This window comes from Ambystoma mexicanum, chromosome 14 (assembly GCF_040938575.1).
Source record: "Ambystoma mexicanum isolate Mex_15411 chromosome 14, UKY_AmexF1_1, whole genome shotgun sequence".
Lineage (NCBI taxonomy): Eukaryota > Metazoa > Chordata > Amphibia > Caudata > Ambystomatidae > Ambystoma > Ambystoma mexicanum.
Genome location: NC_090940.1, coordinates 432177300 through 432197878, shown reverse-complemented (window position 1 = coordinate 432197878; position 20579 = coordinate 432177300). Strand labels below are relative to the sequence as shown.

The 20579-nt window shown below is 46.5% G+C and overlaps 1 protein-coding gene across 2 annotated transcripts in view; it reads right to left on the bottom strand.

Moving 5' to 3' along the window:
• Window positions 1-20579, bottom strand: part of LOC138526861 (acetyl-coenzyme A synthetase 2-like, mitochondrial) — a 300268-nt gene that overhangs the window by 59385 nt on the left and 220304 nt on the right. Inside the window, exons 8-9 of one of the 2 annotated variants that reach the window (XM_069637614.1) lie at window positions 12569-12661; window positions 6132-6244 (exon numbers count right to left, since the gene is read on the bottom strand). In XM_069637614.1, coding sequence (XP_069493715.1) covers window positions 6132-6244; window positions 12569-12661 — 206 coding nt within the window. The remainder of the gene's footprint in view (window positions 1-6131; window positions 6245-12568; window positions 12662-20579) is intronic. The other variant, XM_069637615.1, reaches the window with a different exon arrangement.

The following is a 20579-nucleotide window of genomic DNA, read 5'->3' as shown; positions in this document are numbered from 1 at the left end:
AGACTACCCTTCCAGTGTTGACTTACTTCGAATGTTATACATGCTCCCTTGCTCACTTCCAAAAAGGCTCCAGCTGTTTACTGTTCACCTTGATTCTGCTTCACTCCAAGTTCAAACACAAACACTAACCACAATAACCAATGGTCTTGCCACGTTCCTTTTGTGTGTGTAGTGGTGTGTGGATTGCTCATTGTGGTTATATGCAGAGACAATAAATGGGGAATTTGCCAACTTGGAATCGGGCATCCATGTCATGGAGGCCGACTGATTCCACCATGTTTTTCCTAGGTCTGTGGAAGTGGTTCTTGAATTCCCTTCAGTCCTGCCTCTGATTTCCTCATCTACCTGTGGCTCCCCCATGGGCCGGTATGATCGTAATTACATCTGTGGGGCAACTGACAGGCTACATTCACTTTGACTCTTCCTCTCCAGGGTCCTATGTTGAACCCATAGTCTGGACTTGTGGACCATGATTGTCAATTATTATGTTCTGAGTCTACATCTAGGTAGACTGAGTGAGGAGGTTGGGGATGGGTATGAGGCCGTGGGAGATTCCCCATACTGCCACTGGTGGTCCGCAAAGAGGATCAAGCAGCATTCTCTGGCACGCAGGGTCTCTTTCACCCCATTTCCTGGCCTCTCCCCTGTGCCTTTGTTAAAGTAGACACTTTCGTGATGGAGAGAAGTGGAAATTCTTAACCATTCCACGTGATTGGGTCAAGGACAGAATCCTCAGTCCAGAAGCATTGGTTTGCCAGATTGTAAGTGCAAGCTGCCTTGTAATTGACTCTGAATGGTACAGCAAGTAACCTGTGGTACCACCTGTAGCAGCCAGAGGTTTCGGGGATAAGGATGATGGTGTGCCCCCACATATTTAGTGGTGGGAGAAGCGGTGTATGGGCTTGCGATCCCCTTCACAAAATAGGTTAAGACCAGCCTGATATAGATTGACAGGGAATGGGGAAGCAGATACTGAATGGCAGGAATCTATGTGCACAGCCGGGCTACAAAACAGCAAGTAGTTTTCTTACATTAACTTTACTTTGCAATATCTGTTTTACATCAACAAAAACAAACACTCCATATGTTTTTCCAACTAGACCAGGCAGAATGGAAGAGGTTCAACATTTTCTTTCTCTCTTCAACTATGAAAGTATTTTACAGGTATGCCTGGAAACCGACACAGAGTGTCCTCTTTCACACCGTTTTGCTTTATTTACCAACCCACATAGCACCTGGGACAGCTGTGCTTTCTGTGCTCTGGACAAGCTTGGAGATAATCAAGCCGACTCCCAGAGATTTGGAAAGCGCACACTGAATTATCTGGGGATATAAGATAACAAACGTAGGATGGCCATTAGCTTAAGATCACTTTTTAGGGCCAAACAGGGTTTTTAGCCAAAATTACACTTTATTTACAATTTCTAGGACTCCTGCACTGGCCGCTCTCCTCCCAAAACACTAACCAAGCTGACCCTCAATGCATAATTGCATAAACAGTTCACTTAAAGTGCTCCTTCTAGGCTTGTTTCGCAATGTCTTTGACTTTCACAATGAAGGGCTCCCTAGTCTAGGAGCAGTTGTCAGACCACACAGTCCACCCATCACAGGTCTCACAACCAAGAGCCCTAGGCTCTTCAGCCCACACAGGTTCTTCTGTATTTGCCCCTGTGCACAGATTCACATTCACTTGGTTTCTCCTTGTCAGCCTCTTGGCTTTATGTGTAGGGTAATAGCTTCCTGGCTTCTCCTGCTTAACCTCTTCGCTTTGCCACCATGTGTCACACACCCTATGCCAGTCTTTGGCCTTCCCGCACTGCATTCATTTATAAAGTTCACTTTGTGGTGGTCTTGTTGATTCCCCAGGCTCTTTCACCTTGTTGTGCTCTTATTTAATCTGTTGCTTTCAAATCAGCATTTACATATTTAATTTTCATCAGCTGTTGCTTTGCCCCAAAGTTATCATTCAGTTTGATATTCAATATGCATGATTTAACTTTGATGCTTAATTCTTATTCAGCCCGTGGCTTCGGGTTTATTTCAATCTGTACATATAATTTTATACAGCATTCTATTTTACTTCATACAGCACTTCCTTTTTTACTTATACGTAGCGCCTAGGAACGCCTGGTTGCGAGTGACTTTCCCCTGCCCTCACCGGTCCTCGGTGTTCCTCTCCGGTTGCTATGTCGCTCTGCTTCTGCTTTGCCGGCTGGCTTGCCGGTCACTGCGAGCACCGCTCGCACTTCAGGTGTTTCTTTGCATTCGCTGGCAGCTCGGCTTCCTTTCCACGGACACTGGTGGCGTCCTTTCTTCTTTATTGTTTCTCTGCAACTCCAGCTGCATTCTCCTCACCACGGAGGCTCCCACACCTGTGCAAGTCTAGTGACCCAAATTGCCTGGGTTCCACAGGTCCTCTGGGTCTTCTACCGGTGTCTTGGCTCCCTCTCAGGTCCCACCATGGCTGCCTCCTCACGAGCAGGGTCCTCCCTGTTGGTCGTCCTCCTGTTGCTCTCTACCTCTCCTCTTAAACACCTGCAAAAACTTGACAGGTTGCAGGTGTGAGTTCTCAATTGGACGTGCCTGACTGGAGTTAGACGGACATACCTGACCTTCACAGTACTTTGCAGGCATCTTCCTTGTCCCAGTACTAGAATGGTGAAAATAGTTACTAGTGTTCATTACTCCTAGTTGCCTCTTCCTCCTCCCAGTACTGTCCTGGGAAAAATGTGGGAAAATGAGGGGAGATGTTTTACAATAGCCCATAAAGGCTGGGGGAGGATTTGGTTGATTTTCAGAAGGGAAAGGGGCATACCAAGTCTCGCCTGTGGGTACCCCACTCCCAATCCCCAAGGATCCTCCACCCAGGTGATCCTCCCTCGCTTCTCCACCCCCAGGGTCAGAGTGATGGCCTTTCCCTGGCCACATGAGAAGAGGATCCAGGGCGAGTAGGAGTGGGGCCAACCTCAGGTTTCTCACAATATGTATCATAAAGAGGGAAATGCAAGGGGAAGACCTGGCCAGGCAGCAGACAACCCAGAGGGATATGAAAAAGGGGGCTGCCGAGGGCATGGAAGATACTCCCAAGCATAGATTACTGAAAACTGGGGGAAGCTTTCAATTGGTGCAGCATGCTCACATGAAGTCAGACCACAGCACCTCCAGAGATCCCTGCAATGACAGGATGTGAACAAACAATGCAGCATACTGGAGCACTCAGGATCTGCCAGGTGGACAGGACTCCAGCAGCAGGGTGGCAGCCCTCAAGCAGGACTGACGGCAGACACCGACTGACGAGGAGTCTCTCCAGAAGGTTTTTGAGGGAAAAGCACTGCAAACCCAGGGACATAGGCTCAAAATAGTCAAAGGGACAGCCCAAGTGGATATGGCGGTGGGGGGCGTCCAGGACAGTACCCCTGCCTATAAAGGGGCAGCAACAGCAGATCTATACATACCAACTTGCAAAGAAAGAGACAACTGAATGTTACATTTTAAAACAACGGTCCTAATTTCTAAATGACACAATTAAATGACTAACTACTGAAATTACACAATGCTTTCTGTGCCCATAAAATTAAGAAAATAAATGCAGTGTCCAGAAGGTGTCTAACTGCCACCATGCAGTTAAGGCAGAAGTAGGCCGTCTCTCCCAGAGGTGGTAAGGTGGTCTGGAACCTTCCGCCTTTATAGGGAGAGTGGAAAAAACCCAAGTAACATTTTCCAACTGTCACAACTGAAAAGTCTGGAAAACATAATCTGGGGGATATGGTGAGCAGCAAAGTTGGTTAACTGGACATTTCCAGTCCATTGATATCAATTCAGTTCATTAAATAGAATTAAGGAAATAATGGCTGTCCATAGAAATCAATGCAATTTAAAAGCGAAGTTTACATCAAAGGTTTTCTTTTTAGATAAAATCAGTTTTACAGTGAATAGGGCCTCAAGTTTGGCAGTATTCCGGTGGTAAATATGATAGATTACTGCCAAAGTGAATTACTGTTACTGCCACTTGGCCCGGCGGAAATTCTGCCGGATTACAAGTGGGGTATGGCGGTGTTAGTCCCCTTTATGGAGTCTATAGGACTCTGTCAGGATTTCGCTGGATTTGCGCTGATCTGATTTTGATGATTTTTGGTGGTAAGGCAGCAGAATTACCTCTAGCATTTTGTTGGAGGTTTTGACGCGGACTCACCATCGAAGTTATAGCACTGCCACACTTGTAATGAGGCCCATAATATTCTTTCAGCCTTTTCCGATCAGCCTCATTTATCTACAAGTCAAATGCTGCAAATGGGCAGCTTTCCAAATTCCACTTCCGCAGGGTCTGGGGACCCTGGGTGGAGTCACACACCGTTATTGGGGGGCAGGGTTACACACCTTTCCTGAGCTAGGCTCTGCCCGTCCTTAGCCTCCGGAGACTTTTGTCTGAGCAGCAGGAAGCTTATGGGCCAGTGTAAGAGGGCTTGCTTTCAAATGACATGTAAGAGTTTTGCTCTGGGGACATAAATACTGTAAGTGAGCTTCTGTGGGGGGGGGGGGCGGGGATGCATATCCTGTCGTAGTAGTACATGGTATATTTTAGTTGCACACTGCACCTAAGGGTTTGCTTCTGTGGCCAAGTTACTCCCAGAACCACAGAGGAACGGTGGCACCTATGCACCTGGTTGCTCCTGTACTGCATGGCAGCCTGGGCCCCTAGATGTGCCTACATTATACAGAAGAAATGTCCCTGTCCTGAAAGGGACCTTAAGCCCTCTATTCCTGGGGACAAATTATTAACATTACGTTCTTGTGCAAAGAAATGGAGCAAATGACTACTGCGCACATTTTGCTGAATGGCATAATAAGAGAATGGAGCAAAGCAGGCTTGGTCCCAATATAAATTATCTAGACACCTTGTTACTAGTGCATACAGGAAGCAGACTGTTTTCCGTTTGCTGTGCAATGCAAAAAGACGTACAGTAAACACATTTATTGTCATGTTTCACAGCAAACATGGTACAAAAACAACCGGATTCCTTTGTACAAACTGTAAACGTGTTTAGATATTACGGAGCTGGATAAAGCCTTTTTGCCCCATTCCGTATTTTCTAGGCAGCAAACCTACATTTAAGCACCGGCGCAAATATCAGATAATCTATTCCCTCGTAGTCACAGAACTTTATGAAACCCCTACCAAAGGTGCTCACATAAATAGAGCACCTAGCCCCTCTGCCTCTGGTGGCACCAACAGTGCCCTGTACCTCTACCATTCCCAATCCTGCGAATGAACATGGGCCCCTGATAGACATGGCGGCAGCACCAGCGGTGCCCTGTACCTCTACCATTCCCAATCCTGCAAATGAACATGGGCCCCTGATAGACATGGCGGCGGCACCAGCAGTCCCCTGTACCTCTACCGTTCCCAATCCTGCGAATGAACATGGGCCCCTCTCTTCCGGCGGCACCAACGGTGCCCTGTACCTCTACCATTCCCAATCCTGCGAATGAACATGGGCCCCTCTGTTTACTGCCGCACCAGCGGTGCCCTGTACCTCTACCATTCCCAATCCTGTGAATGAACATGGGTCCCTGATAGACATGGGGGCGGCACCAGCGGTGCCCTGTACCTCTACCATTCCCAATCCTGCGAATGAACATGGGCCCCTGATAGACATGGCGGCGGCACCAGCGGTGTCTTGTACCTCTACCATTCCCAATCCTGCGAATGAACACGGGCCCCTGATAGACATGGCGGTGACACCAGCGGTGCCCTGTACCTCTACCATTCCCAATCCTGCGAATGAACACGGGCCCCTGATAGACATGCCGGTGGCACCAGCTGTGCCCTGTACCTCTACCATTCCCAATCCTGCGAATGAACACGGGCCCCTGATAGACATGGCGGTGACACCAGCGGTGCCCTGTACCGCTACCATTCCCAATCCTGCAAATGAACATGGGTCCCTGATAGACATGGCGGCGGCACCAGCGGTGCCCTGTACCTCTACCATTCCCAATCCTGCAAATGAACATAGGCCCCTGATAGACATGGCGGTGCCCTGTACCTCTACCATTCCCAATCCTGCGTGCGTATGAACATGGGCCCCTGATAGACATGGCACTGCATGGAGACCATGGTCCCCCCATACCTTGTCATCCAACAGAGCTGGGCTGATTCCAAAAAAGGGCCGCATGGCCATGCCGGGCAAGATCTCATCGCCGCGGTTGGAGGGTCGTGGGGCTATACAGATGCCCCCGGTCTCTGCAGGAAGAAAACGGAAATAGAAGTCACACATCTCTAATGTTCTGTCCTGGTCATCATTCTTATTTGCAGCGTTTTTCTCATTAATAGTCCATGTTTCTTTGACTCCCCCCTGCACAGAAGGTGCTTGAGGCATAATGACCTTTTGTTGGTATGCTCAGTGAGTGGTATGTCAGATACGGCTGCTTTTCAATGGAAGCTAAACTTGCTTGACATGAGGATGTGCAGAATATTTCCACTGCTCAAGAGTCTGTGACGCACCTGCTCTGTTTCCCGCCTCCCTTGCGGTTCCATGTCATTTCAACGCCTGTAATTACTTCGAAGTAAATTACTTCGAATTTTCACTAATGTTTTATTTTTTTATTTGGAGGTTCCCTCATAACCCCCACTTCCCCTTCATTAGTCCCCTACCAGAGGCCCTTCCCCCTCCCCCTTTTTACCCCTTAAGCCACAACTCCTTATATTTTTTGAAGTCATTTCGAAGTAATTACAGCAAAGTAATTTACTTGGAAGTGATTGGTTGCGTTGAAACCACAGTATACCCTCCTTTTCCCATTAGATTGAAGCACATCTCCCAGCCCTTAATATCCCACTCAAAGAGAAGCCGTCCCATGCTGCTGCACTCAGCGAGACCCTATTTTAACCAAAAAAGATCATTCACCAATAAGATTCAGCTCATCATCGAAGAACATTTACAAAAAACACCAATCACTACAGGGCCAAGAAAACAACACACTGTAGATGTATTCTGCACTCACCAAAGGTATTGTGTGGAAAAAGGTCGACATAGGAAGAAGCGATTCATCTTTACTTGGTTTCATGCAATCTAGACACACTATAGAAACAGGACAGAAAAGGCTAGATGGGCACTGCAAGGGCTTAATGGCTAAACACACTAACAAAAAAGACTACGGGTGAGTCACAGTTCCAATCCCACCCTCAGTGTAAACACCAGAGTTCCTCACAGTATCTCTGTCTATACGACATGTTTGTCTCTGGCCGATCGGCTTCCAGGGAGTAAGTACAAGGACATTTGCTCTCGGTTCCCTTGTGCATTGTTTGAACATAGATTTCTCTCCTATGCAGGTGCCTCCCTCTGGAATGGCCTCCCTGCCCCTCTCAAACTTGAGCCGGACCACCTGAAGTTCCGGAAGCAGCTCAAACTTTCCTCTTCTCCTCTGCTTTCACTCTCTCCCTCCCCTGCTGACCTACCTGACCGACCTGTCTGCTGTACCAACTGGTTGCTTGGCTACCCTCAGTCTCACTGGGTAGCAGGCTCTTTCTTGATCAGTCACCCTTGCACTGCCTCTGGGCCTACCACACACTTAGGGGCTGTATATATAACCCTACAGTCGCTTAATCTCCTTGCAATACCCAGAGTCGCGCTGCCCTGGCTGCACTTACTCAGAGCATTGCTGCCCTGTTTTCCCCTCCCCTCTCCTCTCCCTTGCACTCCCCCCCTCTCCCTTTCCCCTTGCACTTCTCGTTCTCACACTTGCACAATCTGAATGACACGTTTGTCTTGTCCTCCCTCTGTCTTCCCTCCCTTGTCTTGCCACGCCTAGAAACACTTGTGTACAGGTGCGTTATAAATGGCTTATCATATTTTATCCCTGGCCACAATGACACCCTGGCATCTGGCAAGGCCTCAAAACCTGATCATCCCTGAATCAAAAACAGACCCACATCACTCGAACATTTCAGACAAAACGGTGCCAGGCTGCCACTGCACACAGAAACAAAGAGGAACAGTGGCACCCAGGCACCTGAGGCTTCTGTATGGGCCCCATCTCTCTTAGCATTTAACAGAATCTATTCCTGATTTGGGCATAATTGGTCATTAGGTGGGGTTGTCCCAGAATTACTATTCTGTATTGTTTTTATTGGTATAATTGAGTCGATTAGTCAGCCTTTCATACAAATGAAAACATGCATTTAGTATGCATTTCATCACATGAAACTTGAACATATCGATTAATTAATTAGCTAATTTGTACAATCTTAATTAAAACATTAAGGCCCTTATTCGAAAAGTGTTTTCCAATGGGGGTTTGCCATTAAAAAGCACTTATGTGAATCAGGCTCTAAGTATGCATTCACATGAGCATATTAAAAGGGAATATATCAATAAATTAAGTTTCCTGCCATACGGCCTCATTATAAGTTTGAGGGTATCTTGGTGGTAAATCCATTGAGATACCACCAAACAGAATTAGTGTTACCGCCACTTTCTCCGTTGGTATTACCACTGGATTACAAGTGGTGGTGTTAGTCCTCATTTATTTGGCTTCCATAGGACTCCATCTGGCATTTCGGCAGAATTAATTACTATGGCGGTAATTCCGCCAGCAGTAATTGCACCAAAATTGGGCCAAAAGCTGGTGGATTTAACTCCAGCTCATAGCTGGAGGTTAATTCTCCAACTTTCCGCCCAACTCATAGTTGGGTGATGCAGTAATGCAGCAGTATATAGTAATACCAGTGCATTTAACATGCTCTGCTCACCTCGTAATGAGGCCCTATGGGCATCAATGTTCATATATTCATTCTCAACAGCCAACCCCATTTGTATGCCTAAGATGATAGCCACGCCCACGCCCATCACTAAGGCTTTCCACACCTCACATGCAGATTTTTGATCTACAGGATTGTATTGAGCAGGTATGTAACCCGAAAACACGTAGCAGATGCTTAGGGGCTCCGGGGTGAGAACAGACCTTGCATATTCGACACCGCCTCGCTACTGGAGGCATCTTGCCCAAGTTCCCAGCAATACCAGTCTTTGAATGGTACTACATGTAATCTCGCCTAATGCTAATACAGGGACATTGTGTCACCTACTTAGGGTAAACTCCCTGCCTGGGAGCATATGGCAAAGAATCCCCTGCCAAGGATTTTGTAGCCAGATCTGCCAAATTCTGTTCATAATCAAGTTCTTCCATTTTCATTTTTATTTTGACTTTATATGTGGTGTATCATCAAGGTTCTTAGTTACAAAAAGCTAAGTGTTTTACATTCCTTATCATGGATGCCAGTGATTGGGTTGCAACATGTTATCATTTTGGGTACCATGGCTGCCTTAACAACACTGCATAGCGCGTTGGTATTGACCCGCTGTACGTTCAGCATGCACTGCTGTACATTACCCCTAGCTGGTGTAAGAAAGAACTCCATGCCTAGGTATTCAAATGGAAGACCACTTGGTAGTCCCATCAGTGTTTCAGGTACTTACCTTCGAGTTTATTCAGGGCTTTCTAAAATTTAGGACCCGAAATCTCAAACCCATATAGCATGGTGGTCATTATTAATAGTTTATAGGTTTCAAATGGTAGCCTTACACTATTCCCACCATACATGGGGAAACTACTTTAACGGAACTGCTAGTTTGCATTGCCATAGGGGCAATGTATGCAACGTGGTCATTTCATTTTGGTTTATAATCTATGACCACTCCTAGATAAGAACAATTAGTCAACATATCTACTCGTTTGACATCTAACAACCATTGATGTTTGGAAGACTTTGGTTCATTAAGGATCATAGCCTTAGTTTTAGTCAAGTTGATGTGTAGACCATGTACCTTAGAGTACTAACAAGGCTAAAACACGTGTCTGGGGGTTGCGGTTGCGACTCTTGCTCAGAGGAGAATTGCCTAGCATTTCGGTGCTGGACTGGCCAAGTGGGTGGGACCAGAGTGATATGCAAATAGATATTTCCCCTCTGTGAAAGTTACTGTGAGTTAAAATGTGGTTGTAGACTCTCCCGAGTGGGCACCTTCCAGGAGAACAGGTTATTTGGCTCTGTTTGGTACAGGGGCTCCCAGACCTTTTTTTGTATATTTAGGGGCTTGGGGTTCTCCCTAAATTACCCTGGGCAATCCAGACTTGGACCTGCTCACTGTGCTTACAGAGGTCCAGCTCCACCTCACTGATGAGGCCCCACTAGGTCGAAACACTTGTCTGAGGGTTGCTGTTGGTACTCTTGTCCAGAGGAGAAATTCCTAGCATTTTCAGTGCTGGACTGCACTTGTGGGTGGGGCCAGACTGATCTGCAAATTATTATTTCTCCCCCGTGAAAGGTACAGTGAGCTAAAACGTGGTTGTAGGTTTAGGCCCTCCCGAGTGGGCACCTTGCCATAGAACAGGTTATTTCAAAAAAGGTAGCAGGCGCTCCTCTCCAGAAAGAACAAGGCATGATAACCTGTTCTGAGATGAGAGTTTGCAGCACATGCTTTTTGCTCACTGTACCTTTCACAGAGGGGTAATAACCATTTGAATATCAGTCTTTGTCCCGCCCACATGGGCAGTCGAGCACCGAAATGCTATGGCAATTCCTCTCTGAACAAGAGTACCAACAGCAACCCCACACATGTGTTTCAGCCTTGTTGGGCCTCATCAGTGAGGTGAAGCTGTGCCTCTCTGAGCACAGTGAGCAGGGAGTCCACGTCTGGTTGCCTCCAGGTAACTTAGGGTGACCAAACCCAAGTTCCGTGCAAATATTTCAAAAAAGGTAGCAGGCGCTCCTCTCCAGAAAGAACAAGGCATGATAACCTGTTCCGAGATGAGAGTTTGCAGCACACGCTTTTTGCTCACTGTACCTTTCTCAGAACAGGTTCTCATGCCATGTTCTTATTGGAGAGGAGCGCCTGCTACCTCTTTTTGAAGCATAGAACAGGTTATTTGGCTGTGTTTGTTCTTAGTAGAGGGGCTCCCAGACCTTTTGTGTATTTTTAGGGACTTGGGGTTTCACCCTCAATGACCCAGGGTAAACCAGATATGGACCCCTACAAGCAGCAAGCCGTTTCTTGAAAGGGCTGTCACTCCTCAGTATGTACAGCTCCTTCCTAAGCTTTTACTGAGACTCCACAACCACCTTATATCTAGGTTTAAGCTTTACTGTGTTTGCCAGTGTGACCTTGCTGAAGGACTGGCATACAATTTTAAGGGCTACAAGCTTTATAAATATTCATTGATAATGCCTAATTGGTCTTTCAGAACTACCAGGTGTCATAGCCAGGCTGTCTAAAAACAGAGAACCAAGACAAGAGCATATCTACAGTATTCTAGAATGTACCCTTGGGAGAAATTAAACTATCTCTCTCTCTCTTTCTCTCCGCAGCTGCCCCATACCATAACTATAGCAGCTGAAAGGCGCATACTAATTTTCCGGCCTCTGTTGCCATTATAGACTCTCATAAAGGTCCCTGCTCATTCAACCCAGGGAGATGCCCATTGTCATTGCCCTACCTACTGCTAGTGGCTGCAAAATGCCCACTCTATAATTCCCTGCTCCTGTCCCCAGGAAATGACCATCTGTTGATTTTGTTAGCATCCTGCCATGGGTGCATTACTGCTGCCCACCCACCTCACCTACTGGTCCCAAGTAGCGCATGCTTTTGAAGTTGCTCTGAGGTTAAAGACCAAGCATGATTTATCAGGAGACTAATTAAAAATGTGGTCGGCTTTCCGTAGATATTTGCTCTTTAAATTCATCAGTTTCCCAAATGCAGATGTGCCCATGTAATCTTCTTCTTGCCTGAGACCCACACAGCTGCCTTCACCATTCAGGGAGGGTCACCTTGTGAAATGAACTCCACTGGGGCTGTGGAGCATGGATCTGGAACAGCCAATGTAATGTCCACTGAATTTTCTTTACTTTACTAGCGATGGGGCGTGTGTACAGGACCTCACACGGCACTTCCGCTTTCGGTTATCCTTTGTACATTGACATACAGAAAGGGAAGTTGGGGAGCCAAATAGGGCCAACGCTGCGGTGTCACTGCATTCGCCTTTATTGCCATATGGCAGAATGCCCTCTGGACATGATGGCTGTATATCAATGATCTGCAGAAGATCCACACTGCTGCCCTATTCACTCAACCCCTACTATATGACACATATATACATACTGTCCAGACAACAGATCTATGTGACCACCTCGGGAAGAAAGAAAAAAATCGAGGACTTAAATGCAGATTTGTTTTCATTTAAACACATTTTGCCGCAGATATATGTGGGGGAAGATCCCCTCCAAACCCGCCCACATTTATTATTACCCTTACCCACCCTCATATATACAGCGAAATGCGGCTTTGTAAATTCTGCATTTTCGTGCACAGCATTTTCACGCTCGGTATTTTGGTACGATACCCAGACATCCACACACTAGTATCTGTGGGATTCCCACACATCCTCTGGGTTATATCCTGATGCATTCATTGCCCACAAATACACACACAACGATAGTGCCAGCTGTCTACACTATTCAGACCCTGCCTCCCCTTGCCTGTGCCTTCATGGCTAAAGAATTCCTTCAGCTTCTCACCTGTTTGCCACCATGTATCCACGATGGGGCAGCGGCCATCGCCAACCACTCGAAAGTACCACTCCCACGCCTCAGTGTTGATGGGTTCTCCCACTGGAGAGGAAAATTAAAAGGTTATTCATTTTTATAACATCAGATTTAATAGTGTGAGCAGTGTCAAAGTGAAGTCTGCTCATTGTGACCTTCAGGCTGGGGCGCGCCACCACAGACAATCTGCAATATTGGGGGGTGGTTACGATGGACAGCCCCCTTTCACCAGTCTCTTTGACCAGGAATCCAGGATAATTCAGTTACTCAATAGCTGATTGGCGCATTAGCTAAACGGACACATGCACATAAGACCAAAACACATCCTTGCTTCACACTCAAAGTACCTCAGAAAAAGGTCCCTTGTAGTTGAACCTATAAAGAAAGGACTGGAGCCTGCTGAAACTGCAAACATTTGATGTATTCCCCCAGACTAATCTAGATCCACGGTTACAGTAGTATAGCCAACAGAATAGGAACAGTTTGTACGCATCCGAGAAGATTCAAGATGTCACTGAGCACCTAGGATCCTGCTGTGGCAAAAGGAAGCTGGGTCCAGAACTCTGTCTGCAATGGCAAATATAGGAAAGGGTTCATCATATACAGATGGCCAGCACCTCACGGTATGCCCCGAGCTTCCCTGCCTAGTAAGAATCGTTCTCCTGCTGATCTAACGGAGCCCCCCATAAGGTCCAACATGTGTAGATCACCTTGCCAATGCGAGACAGACCTGTCCCTGCACTCTGTTCCCTCTTCTGAATTATCAAAGAGCCCTGAGGAATTACACAGCTGAGGATAGGACCCAGAAGGAGGGGGGAGACTGGGACGGGCAATAAACTCCTCCCAAAAAGAGCCTATAGCACCATAATGGGAACGTCAATGAGCTTATCGAAGGGTGTGTGTCGAATTTACTTCTGCCCTACAAGGATGAGTAGAAGCTAAAGCACCTACTCAGCCCTCACACTTCGACAAACCAAGAGCCAACACAACCATAACGGTAAAACAGGCACAGTTAAGAGATATACCTCCTTTGCCTTTTGTGGTAACGTGGGCCGAGGGAAGGCTATACTCTCAAGAGGGATGTGAATGTAAAACAGAAGCAACCCAAAACAGTGATGTATAACGGTCCAAAATAAAGGAATGCCCAATCAAGGTCCTATCAAATATATATACATTAATTAAACACAACATATGTAATAATGCCTGAATATAAAACACTACAAAAACACTACAAAAACTCAAAATGCAGCACTCTGGGTAATGAGACAGGGGAGAAAAGGCAACACCACAATGTTCCGAAAGGATATGTTCTTGAGTTGAGCAAAAAGGGATTAATGTGACCTAACCAGTCTCTAGGGCCCAAAAGGGCAGTTGTCAGCCAATAATACCTTTGCAGTGTCTTGGCGGTTGGACTACAACGAGCCAGCATTCTCAGCACTGTTCAATGGTTCGATTTGGTTTGAAATGTATAAGTCCCATTAGTCAAGTTGGGTGGAGATGTTGAGGCGTGTTGTCGAACTAAAGCAGGCTGCGGTTCGAAGCGGTGCTTGAGCGATGCAGATTATGGCTTTCACCATGTTCAGTTTGGTGGTCGAGGTTCATCAAGGGAATGAGCTGATGCCAGGATGTGCATACACACCTGTTCAATGCTATGCTTGAAGCAGTCAGTTCGGAGAGAACACTAGGGTCAGTTCGATCGTCGACTGGATTGGCGATGAAGAGACAAGTGGTTCAAACAGTGGTTCGAGCCATGAAAGTACAACAATATTTCCTTGTTCGAGCTGAGGCAATGATGCACTTGAGCTGGCCCAGTTGAAAACTGGTTAGAATGGGCAGAACTGTGATCTGAAATTCGGTGAGTGCAAAAGGCAGCTATGGGGGGGTTCTGTTGGTTCAAAAAGGTGTCTAACGAGCTTGAATCAAGGCTTGCAGAGGTACAACAGGAAAGGGGCAGGAATCCTTGCAGTCTTGGTCCTCAGGAGCGGTCAGTTCCACTTCAGCATCTTGGCCAAGTGTAGTCCTTTTCTTGGGCTCCCCAACACAGAGGACGCTGTCACACACCTTCAGGGATCATTCAGTATAATGAAGTCCTGGGCAGCAGTGTGTCTGACCGAGGTGCAGATCTTGAACCAACAGCAGGTCACCCCCGCCCAGGTCCCCCTGTTAGGGGACAGATCTGGACTCTAACTTGGACTACCTGTCTTTGGTTTAGGTCTACTTGATCGGAAATATTGGACCTTTTCCAATTTGACCTAATTTCTTTTGGTCGTTTTTCCACCTTAACCTATTCCCTTACCCCTCCCCATATATTTATTTAATTTAATTTGACTGAAAAAAAACTATCAATTCAGTCCGATTGAAAAGATCAAATGTTTTTCGATCAAGGATGCTAATTGCCCTGTCTTTACCTCACAACTAGAGGACGTTGGAAAGGACTGCTCTCCCAACAGGGTCCAACAACATTTTCTTCAGGTTTTGAAGTCCAGAGATGATTCAAAGAAGGAGTGGTAGACCCCTTCTTTTAAAGGGAAAAGTCTACTACATGTGATTGGTCAATGACAAGCTTTTTAAAGGGTCCAATGCCTGTCCTTGAAACAAGTAGATTGTGCCTTCTGACATCACACCCAAAGTGCTTTGTGCTACATGAGTCGAGGGGGCAGGAAGGAAGAGAGATACAGAGAGAAAGTAAGGTGGTCTACAATAACCTTATCCCTTACCTTGTCAATAGCATCAAAGGTCTGTTTGGTATGCAGCACCCTGGGGTGAGACTAATCCTTTTGTCAAGGGTGTGCCCATTGACTCCTGCTCCCAGGACAGCCTCATGTGGAGTTGCTGTCTCACTAGGGAGGGTGCTACCTGCCCTCACAAAGGAAGAAAAAGAGGCCAACCACCAAGGCTACTGTCTTGCTGAGCAGCAAAGAGAGCCTGGATGGGGGAAGATAATGAACCCTTCCACTGCTGAATTGGCTCACAGGGTTTGCAGGTGTGTGATATCAAATTGATGTGGCTTGGATAATTATAATAGATTCCAGCCACCATACCTCAAAAACAGGTATGCCTTATCTTTACAGTTAATGTGTCACCAGGATAGCATTCTCATAGTTGCATTGTTTTTGGAACAGAGGTGTCTTCTGGCCACCTTAATGAGAGGATAACGTGGCTATGCCTGGACAGTTATACCATTTCTTCTCAAACATTTGGAACTCCCTTTTGTTGACTTACGGTAATAACTACCCATGCTGAAGCTAGGGCTACATGTGCGACATCACAAGGTTGTGATCTGCAAACTGAAGAGTTTGAACAGATAGTATCTACAAATGAAGACAGCCATGTGGTGAAGAAGGCAATGGAAGCCCTCATCCTTAATGATTGAATATAGCGCTGTCACTATTTCTGTATCCACATTACTCACACTGGGTCATGACTATCACCCGGACAGGAAAGGGCAGGGGGACTGGTCTGGGGGAAGGTATTCTGGCACCAGGCAGCTGAGAAATTTGAGATCTATGTTAAAATAACGATTTCTGAAAAGCTAAAGATTCAAAATGGCAAAGCTGACTTGAACCTTGAGCTTTTGGAATTCTGTTTAGTCCCCCGCTTCGCATTTAGTGTATGCACTGGACACCCCAATCCCATATTACGAAACTAGTTGAGCAGGGGACACCCCCACTCACCTAGTTCGCTATTTTGGGCTTATAGTCATTTTCCTTCATGCCCTGCCGAATGCGCAGAAAAAGCGCATTCAGCATTTAATTTACGTTATTGTGGCGCAATAGCAAAATATGATGTACGGATATGAGCTCTATATATGTTCCCCAAAGTGCAGCCTAGGCTAGTGCATGATACTTGCAATCCAAATAAAGTTAAAATATTAGTATTAAATATGTGCCCATGTCTTCACTGGCATCTGTTTTATTGAGGGTCTCTAGATCTGAAACCGGGAGGTGCGGTACAGAGGAAAAGGCTTCTGCAGCGACAAACGTCAGGAGTGCAATTATTTTGTCAAGCTTGCAAGGATTGACTGCTCCATGTTGACCTGGTGACCGTAAAATAGAGTGTTTGCTTCGTCAGGGTGCTCTCAGAAGGATACAATCAAATATACATGCAAGCATGTAATTTCACTAGAGAATGGCAAAAGGTGGTGGCCATCTTGGATTGGCCAACAAAGGGCAACTCTGAGCTTCGTGGGCAGTGTTCATTTTCAAGTGGGACGTTTGCTGTGCAATTGAACGTCCCCCATTGCGACATACTCGGGAAAACTCTTTTCATGAAATCAAAGTACTCAAAGATATTGTTGCTGCAGAAAACCTAATTTCTGCACTGTGTTAAACAATGTGACAAGAGCAATTGTCCTGGTCTTTCATGGGTTTGTACTTCCACTGCACAAATTATCCGTTTAGAGTGCAGTAATGTGAAGATTAAACAGTGTCGGAATTGTTTTTAAGTTTGCCTAAGAAATAGCAGGCTTCATTACAAAAGGGCTCCCAGGGAACACACACTCAGTGTGTAAAGCTCCGTGGAGTGCCCCACCCCTGAGAGACCACTTTACATGAAACAAATAAAATACATTAAAAGAGGGCTCATCCGCCTCAACAAGCATGACGGACATGGAGAGTAAAGGGGTCTCTGAATGTCGTCGCCTGCCCCCGTTTGATATGTCTGGCTCCACTGGGAATGCTGGTTTTGCAGATCTGAAAACTACTTGGACGTCCAAACAGCAAGGCTACGTAGATAAATATGGGAGACGGTCATTTGTTAAACTATCTGGTTATGAGGTGAAAGGTATGATTCTTACATTTTCACCATATAGACCTAAAAGAATGCCTGGAGGAATGTTCCAAGATACAAGAAACATCGAACATGAAATACATACTTTCACTTCAGCCTGCAAGTTACTAAGGGGAGGATGGATAGCTCAGGGGCAATGCTTTTGTCTTGCAAGCAAGACACAACACAGGTAGGTTCAAATCCCGATCCCGCGCTTAGAAACCACTCGCTGGTATTAAGCGAGTTATACATGAACAATAAAATAAAAAATAAGACAATCATTGGACATGCATGCAATGAAATGACGCCAACGTTCTCCTTATCGTGCCCAGAGCTAACGCAAGGTGGAGTCTCAAGTAGTGGGAATTTCAAGGAAGATAGAACAAGCAGAACCCTCTGCAGAGACAAGAAAACAATATGAAAGGCCAAATCAGGCAGCAGTACAACGTGCTTCAGATTTGGACAGCGGTTCCCACAGATTGGTGGATGTCCGGCACTAGGCCAGAAATGTAGCAATTGTGATAAAGCGAAGTATTTCACAAATGTCTGGGGCTCGACACGTGGGGAAACCTCAGAGAAGCTTTTAAAAACAGGGAAATCAGGGTTCAAGACTCCTCTGCGTCAGCTTCAGAGGGCAACTCAGAAGAGTACATTTGTATGATCGCTCATGCAGGGCAAGGACATGGAACCTCTGGTAGGCTATCACGTGACCAAACTCGACATTGACACAGGGTTGATGCTCAACATCATGTGCATAATGGAATATGAGCGCATGAAGAACATGCCAATCCCGTCATCATCCTCTCAACCAGTGTGGAGTGAAGAAACGTTTTGACCTTGGACAAATCCCGCAACTGAACTGCGCCATGTTTTTAGATCACTTTTTATCTAGTTTTGTTTAAATTGATAAGTTAGGTTCTATCTGTTTTGTCACTTCTTGTCTTGTGTCTCATCACAACTGGGTGATTGATATTCAGCACTACAGGGTTGCATCAGCAGATTTTAGGCATGTATTTCCTTCCACAGTCTGCTTTTATTTATTGCCAACCAAAGGTCAATAATAAGAACAATGATAATAGAATCAAAGTGAAACTTTGCAGCAGTACTTCTGCGAGCTTTCACCCTACACAGCTACTAAGATAGCTCATCGGGTCCAGCACACATTGATACAATGTGTGTAATCTGGCAGTTGCAGGTTCGAATCTTGGCAAGGTCAACTCAGCCTTTCATCCTTCCAGGGTCAATAAAGGAGTACCAACTTCAGTTGGATGATAATTGCATGTAAATATGTTCTATGCACAGCGCTTTGGCAAATTCCCAGAAAGCTTAGGGAATGCCATCAGACATGTACGCGTTTGCTTTACCTGCGACATGTGTGTGTTTGGAGAGAAACTGGAGCCACATGACAATGCTGCGGATAAGGTTTGCCTGGCACTGAAGGATACAAGATGAATGCGAGTTCAACAAGACTGCACAGAAATCCTCAAGCTTAGGGATGAGGCCAGCCCCAGACGAAGTGGAAGCCATTGCAAGGTCATGTGCCCCATCAGATGCCAGTGCAACTCAGCCTTTCATGGGGATGGCTAGTGACAGTGGTGAATCATTGGTTCACCACTAAGAGAACTGATACAACTGGTGTGTGCCATTTGAGTGGTCAGAAGAAAGTGCCAGGGCACTGAAGTACACTTGGGTATTGCGTCAGCACAGCATATGTCATACTTCGGTCCTGCCCTCTGCAATAAACCTCTGTGGACACCGATCGGATCAGGCATGGAGCTACATAAGTGTAGCCCAAGCCCCAGAGAGGCCTATCCTACGCCAGCTGGAGTCTGCCGTACATAGAAGGAAGCAAAACAAAGGAGGTGATGGCTGGAAGGTTTAGAATACATCTTAACCTCTGGCATTGCTTAGTGATGACGCCCACTGAGGCCAAATCATGTCTGCGGATGATTGTGGTGTTGTGTAGAATGGATGTGACCCAGCAGTTTGGGCTGGACTGCCCCTTTAGGGGTGGGACAAAACCTGATTTGCACATGGTATTTCCCCTTCTGTGATGGATTGGCCAGTTGAAGAATGATGGTCTGGAGTGTTTTCCAGAGCAATACCAGAGGTTAGGGTTAATTCCAAACCTTTCAGCCCTCACCTATTTTGTTGTACATAGAAGGAACCCACTCTGGGCAAACTCCTGGAAAAGCTGTCCATCTCCCAGCTTAATCTTCACACTGATTCTGTTGGTTGTCTCCACGACCTACAGCCTGGCTTTAGAGATTGCAGAAGCATGGAAACTGCTCTCCTGAACATCCATGAAGACCTGTTTTCCAACCTTGACTCTAACATCCCTTCTATCCTCATCCTGCTCGATCTCTCTTCTGCCTTTGACACGGTCAACCATGCCATCTTGCACAACTGTCTCCATGATAACCTGGGTATCACTGATCAGGTGCTGGCCTGGCTGACCTCGTTCCTCTTTGATCGAAACCTTCCCAGGTCCAACTTGGGTCCTTCCTTTGCTCTATCTCACTCTCCACCTGTGGTGTTCCCCAGGGGTCTGACCTCTCTCCCTGGCTTTTCAACCAATACCTGGCACCACTTGCCCACCGCCTTGCCGCTCTCTGCTCCTACTTTCAGTGCTATGCGGATGACTCAGCTCGTTTTCAGGCTTCCTCGGCTACCTCTTCTCCGTGCCTCATCTCAGACTGTCTGTCTGCTATCCAGGAGTGGTGTGCCGCCAACGATCTCTACCTTAACGCCAGTAAGACAGAATCTCCTCATCAGCACACCTGCTCCCTCCTTTCCTGTCACTCTCTGGCCGGCCTCCCTTGGCCCTCTTCACCATCCCACCTGTGAGGCTAAAATCCTCTGGGTCATCTTCGACTCCACACTCTCCTTTTCTCCTCACATCTCCGACGTCTCTAAGTCGTCAAACTACTAACTGCACCTCCTCAGAGGTATTCTTCCTTTCCTCTCCTTCCCCCAGAAGCTTACTGTCTCCAGAGCTCTGGTTCTCTCTAGGCTGGACGACTGCAACAGCCTCTTTCTAAATCTTCCTGCTCCTTCTCTCTGTCCTCTGCAACTCATTCAGAACAAGAATGAAAGACTTGTCCATGGCCTCAAGCCCTGGGATCGTATCTCTCCAGCGCTGAAAACTCTTCATTGGCTCCCAGTGACTGCAAGGACTAAAATCAAGACCCTTTGCATTGTCCACAAAGCTTTCTGG